Raw genomic sequence first — 6,045 nt, 5'->3', positions numbered from 1 at the left:
CTAATAAAAAAAAAAAAGAAAATATAAGAAAAATCCTGTGAAATATCAATCAGAAGCAATATGAACTTGTGACTTAAAAATTCCTAGCTTTGCCCAGTGACACCCCATTTGGAGTAACACATTATTATATCAGATGGTTTCCAAAAGCCACCCCCCATTAATATGAACAAGGAAGGGCTCCCTTGAGAAATGGCTCATCCCAACATGGGGAACGGCAATTTACAATGTGGGCTCACGACATCTTGTGGCAGAAAGCAAAGAAACAGTAAAGATATAGGAGGTAACTTTAAGGAGCTCCTATTTACCAATTTTGGGACATTTTAAGCAGCACAAAAAAAGCATGACTGTAATTAACTATGTTGTTGTTGTTATGTGCCATCAAGTCAGACCGACCCATAGAGACCCCTCCTTGGGTTTCTGAGGCAGTATTACTATGGAAGTAGATTGCTCAACCTTCCTTCCGAGGAGTGGCTGGGGGGTTTGAACCGCCAGCCTTCTGGTTAGCAGTCAAGTGCCTTAGGCACTACGCCACTAGAGTGCCTGTATGAAAATCCACAAGTCAAATGATACTTTTAAAAAACCTCTCACTTGCCACTATAATTGAAGGGCATTATGGCAGCAACTCCTTAAAAATTGATAAAGAATTAAGCATTTACCCTGCCATTTTAGGATGAACTAAAATCTACTGTGAACGAGGAAAAGTTCTTCTTTCCAGAATAATGCCAAATACTAAATGTAAAAGAAATTGGAAAATCATCGTTTTGGAAGCCCTAATGAAATAATTCATTCAGGAAAGGCACATCAGCAATGCTAAAACCATTAGGTGAAAGGCTGTTAGGGAACAGAATATTCTGCACAGTGCCAAAGTATTACCTCTAGATCACTTGCTAATTGCAAAGGGAGAAACACAGCTGGAAAGATCTGGTGATCACCACCTCAAGCACATGATCAAACTTAGCTTCATTAGCCTGTTACAATCTGATTTTGAATCACAGAAAAGTTTTACCTTTTCCAGTAAGAGTTAAATCATAAAAAAAAAGCAATCTCTAAAATTAGAAGCAAAATGAAACAAATATGACAGAAACAGCATCATCTGTGAAATATTCTTACCTAAAAGTTTTAGCCTGAATCTAATTGAGTCTTTAGAACTTCAAATTTATAGAAAATGTAAGGGATAGAGTTAAACAAGTTAAACAACACTAGAAGGAAACAAATCAGCTAACTGGCCTGGTCTCTTCAGAAAGTCCATGCCATGAAAGGGGAAAAAAAAACAGTAATGGAGTTATTCTGGATTAGAGACACAAAACAATTAATTACCATTGGACCCTAATTTGAAAAAGAAATATAGCTATATATTTTTACACAATTTGGAAAATTTAAATGTGGCCTGGATAATAGATGCAATTAGGGAACTGTCATTTTTCTTTGGAGATGCATACTATTTAGGGATAAAAGGTCATTATGCTTACTTCCAAATAGCTAAGCAAAAATTAAAATACATAAAATACAGACACACATATATATAGTGCGAAAGAAAATATGGCCAAATGATAATAATTGTTGATTCTGGAAGAAATGGGTATTCATTGTACAAGTTTTTCGATTTATTGCCAGAACTTTTCAAAATAAAAAGTTGGGAACATTTCTCCAGTCCTTCATGAGGCTACGTGCTAAAAGGGAGAAGAAGACCTCACCAACCATTATTTGGAAAAGGGCATCCAAGTGGGCACTCAACCTCTAGTCAAAATTAAGGGAAGTGTGTAACTGAAGGTGTCATCATGACAAACAAAACCTTATAAAGGATGTAAGAGTCTCACCATATGTTACCCCCTCAGTGGGCTGCTGCTTTCCACTGTTCAAACTTTCAGGCAAATTTTTCAAAACTGAAATAAGCTACAAAAAAAGGGAGAGCAATATAACCAAAATGAATAGAACAAAAGCAGAATACATCACAATTCAGTACTACGAGATTACCTGGAGCTTTAGACGAGCTGTGTGGCAGGGTAGGGCAGTAAACTGGCTTAAGCTGTGAGGAAAAGTGTCTACTCGGTGGAGTTTTAGTAGAGATGCTGCTGTCTGGAGAGCACAGGTCAACGATTGCTTCCGAAGGGCACTGAGCTTGCCTGGCTGTGCAAGTGTCCCTATTAGGACTAGCTATGCACACTCACCCCCTACGAAGGCAGGCAGTGGAGCCTCACAGAGGAGAATATATTCTGAAGTCACACAGACCTGGGTTCAAATCCCAATTCTGCTACCTACAGGCCATGCCTTTGTGGAAAAGTTATTTTACTGCTCTGTGGCCTTTAATGTCATCGTTTGTAAAACAACTGACAACAGCTATCTCACAGTTTTGTCAGAGAAAAAAAAAAAGTTCATGGAGTACCTAGAACAGTCTTGGCACTCTCTCTGCCAGTGAACCGATTCTGACTCAGTGACCCCCACTGGGTTTCCAAGGCTGTAAATCTTTACAGAAGCAGAATGCCTAATAGTTCTCCCTCAGAGCAGTTGGTAGGTTCAAACCATCGACCTTTTGGTTAGCAGCCAAATGCCTTAACTACTACACCACCAGAGGTCGTTGGCACACAGGCAGTGCTCGATAAATGGAGCCACAATTATAATAGCGTTTCCAAGATGAGTGCTGTAGTGGTGAACTGTGTGTCAACTTGGCTAGGCTTGGTTGAGTGTCTAAGCAGCTGGATGTATATTCCCCATGATGAGACTGGTAATCAACTCCATGGTGAAATCTGTGAGCAGCTGAGTAGCTACCTTTGTGTATGTGGTCTGCTTTCCGTATGTAAGAAACAGCTTTGGGGATGGTCTCTAGCTTATGGCATGCTTGAGCCCTGCATGTAGCCAAGTCATTGGTCAGCAGCCTGCCACGCTCTGCTGATCCTGGGACTTTCAATGGACTTGGATTAATAGCCTGCCATGTGGTAACATCAAGACTGTGCCTTTTTGCTTGTCAGCCTCAGCAGCCAGCAGCTGTCTGAGTGAAGAAAAAACCTTTAGCTTCAGTGGCCCGGGAGCAGGAGGCAGAGCTGAAGCCCAAGGCTGAGGGGCTTTCACCCAGCCCCTAGAGCCTGGCACTTTAAACTCGGACTTAAAGCCTTCAAACTTTAAGAATAAACTCCTGTTTGTTAAAGCCATCCCGTTTGCAGTATATTCTTATCACAGTGGCACTAGGTAACCAGAACAAGTGCCTAGAACAGGAAGTTACTGGCTCTACAGTTCAGAAAAATGTTTTCTTCTGTATAAAATTAACTAGCTCATATGAAAATCATTAAGCATTTGCACAGATCCCACTATATTGAGATTCAATGAGCTATCCTGAGAGATCATTTATAGCTGGGGGGTCAGCAGAATTCCAGTGCATATAGATGCAAATGGGTGGAACATCAGCACAGAAGTGGGAAGAAAGGTAAGAGTCTCTTAAGAAATGGCTGTTAGTTTAATCTGACAGGGAGGACAGGTACACAGAAGGATTGTGTGCCCTACAGTCAGACTGCGGCTCCTAGCAACCGTACAGGACAGAGTAGAACTAACTGCTGCAAAGGGTTTCCTAGGCTGTAATCTTTACAGGAGCAGATCGCCAGGTCTTTTTCCCGCAGAGCTGCTGCCCACCTTTAGGTTAGCAGCAGAGTGCTTAACCACTGCACCACCATGAGAGTGAGGAGAGTGAAACCAGGAAGAATATTTTAAAGGCCTTCCTATGAAATACAGTGGACCATAAAAGGTAACCTGTTTCATCTAAAAGCCTTTATTAAGTATCTAAACCAAACCAAAACCAAACTCACTGCCGTTGAGTTGATTAGACTCATAGCAAGGCAGTATCTCTATGGAAGTAGATTGCCCAAGCTTCCTTCCAAGAAGTGGCTGGTGGGTTTGAACCGCCAGCCTTCTGGTTAGCAGTCACATGCCTTAGGCACTCAAAGCCTTTTATGAGGTCACAAACACCAGGCTAATTTTTTGGAAGCCAGAAATAGAGACCACCTTTTTTTATTTTTAAAGAAGCTTAAAATTACACATTGCAAAATTGTTCTTTTTACTATAACCACTTAGGAAAGCTACTAAGTGAATAAAAAACAGTGGAATATTGGAAAACTGTACCATGTTGGCACCCAGTCTTGATAACACTGCTTCCAATTCCTTTGCGGTGCTCTTGGGTGGCACAGGAACAGTTTCCTGTTTGACAATTGGGCCTACATCAAACCTAGCAAAAAACCAAAAGCAAGTAACATGATTACGGACTATTTCTTAAGAAAAACATGTTTGTCTACATGAATGTTTACATAGCGTAAGGTTAGCTTAACCCTGGCCATGACTTTGACTATTAGCCATTAGTAGAGAAAAAAATGTCAGTTTGGGAGAAGGGAGAGCAAAAACTGGCCAGGACTTAGTTTAAATTAATTTTTTCCTAAAGGAAAAAAAGTATACAGTTGAGTATCAGGGCTTTCATTGTATTTACAAGTATTTCTGAGTAATTAATAGTATGAAAAAAAATCCCTATTTGGATATTGACAATATGAAAAACCAAAACCAAATTCACTGCCGTTGAGCCAGATCTGACTCATAGCGACCCCTCCTTGGGTTTCTGAGGCCGTATCACTATGGAAGTAGATTGCCCAACCTTCCTTCTGAGGAGTGGCTGGTGGGTTTGAACCGCCAGCCTTTTGGTTACCAATCAAATGCCTCAGGCACTATGCCACCAGAGCTCCTTCACTGACCAATACAGAGCAAAATATTTCTTTTCCACAGATGTGTAATTAGGGAATTCACAATTAATTACTTTTCTACATCTCCTTCCTCAAAGAACAAGAGGTTTGCCTTGATTGTGATCACGGAGGATTTAAGCAGGTAAAACGGCATCTGCATTCCAACAAGTCTTACATTCTATATCAGGTTCTCTACACAGGGTTTTCATTAGTAACATGCTGTATTTTAAATACCTAACTCTCTGGTTCTGTTTATTCTGTTTTTTAAACCTGTGGGTTTTAACAAAATATTTATTATGAAAAATTACACTCACAAAAATAGTGGTTAGTATAATGAGTGTCCATAAACACATCACCTAGATTTTAGAATTAACAAAGTTTTACCATTCTTGCTTTATCTACCCCTCTCTTTTTCCCCTTAAGTACGTTAAAGCAAATCCCAGACATTCTATTCCTGTAAACTCATCAATTGCTCTTTTCTATGAGACATTTCTTGATAGAAGCAGGGGCTTAATAACGCCTCAAGCAATTTTAAACAATTGTTTCTGAGATTGTAGGTATAATGTAAAAAATTAGATGTTTTAGACAATTTCATTACACATTGGTACACAATATGTTTTTACTTCAGGTTCTAAAAAAATTTTGACTAGTTTAGAAACCAAGGCCAGGAGAACCAAGATTCATAACTACTAACACAAAAGTCCATTTCTCACTTACATAATATATTTTATAGAAGGCTATTTAATAGTGTATTTCAATTAAATAAAAAAATTACAAGAGCTTTAAAGAGACACTGCATAAATACAAAAAGACATATGGCTTGTGTTACAAATGAGGATAAAACAGGAAGGAGACAAAGCAAAGGAAATTAAAAACTAAACCCATTCCCATAGAGTTGATTCCGACTCATAGTGACTTTATAGGACAGAGTGGAACTGCCACCATAGGATTTCCAAGGCTGTGAATCTTAACAGAAGCAAACTGCTTCATCTTCCTCCCACAAGGCGGCTGGTGGGTTTGAACTGCCAACCTTTTAGTTAGCAGCCAAATGCCTTAACCACTGTGCCACCATGGCTCCTTTAAAACAAAAGAAGCACTATGGCATTACAGAAATTAGTGGGCACCACTCATTACATTCCCCAATTCCCCAACAGACTGATACCAACATTTAAAATCACGAAAATCTCAAGAAAAGAAAACGTGCTGTACCTTTTAGGTCTAATTTGCATAATTGTTACTCCAGTAACTGTGTCTCCATGGAGCACTGTATGGATTATAGGGGCTGGACCACGCCACCTCGGGAGGCAACTGGGATGGACATTCAATATGCCAC

The 6,045-nt window shown here is 39.7% G+C and overlaps 1 protein-coding gene across 1 annotated transcript in view; it reads right to left on the bottom strand.

Annotated features, from left to right (window-relative positions):
• The window catches only part of MTFMT (mitochondrial methionyl-tRNA formyltransferase), a 27,777-nt gene that overhangs the window by 16,419 nt on the left and 5,313 nt on the right, over positions 1–6,045 (bottom strand). Inside the window, exons 3-5 of the mRNA XM_007957764.1 lie at positions 5,922–6,044; positions 4,108–4,210; positions 1,818–1,893 (exon numbers count right to left, since the gene is read on the bottom strand). Of these exons, the coding sequence (XP_007955955.1) occupies positions 1,818–1,893; positions 4,108–4,210; positions 5,922–6,044 (302 nt within the window). The remainder of the gene's footprint in view (positions 1–1,817; positions 1,894–4,107; positions 4,211–5,921; position 6,045) is intronic.

Source organism: Orycteropus afer, unplaced genomic scaffold, assembly GCF_000298275.1.
Source record: "Orycteropus afer afer isolate SDZICR_OR568_19922 unplaced genomic scaffold, OryAfe1.0 scaffold00015, whole genome shotgun sequence".
NCBI lineage: Eukaryota > Metazoa > Chordata > Mammalia > Tubulidentata > Orycteropodidae > Orycteropus > Orycteropus afer.
Note: the sequence above shows the minus strand (reverse complement) of the source record. Positions and strands in the feature narration are given on the sequence as shown.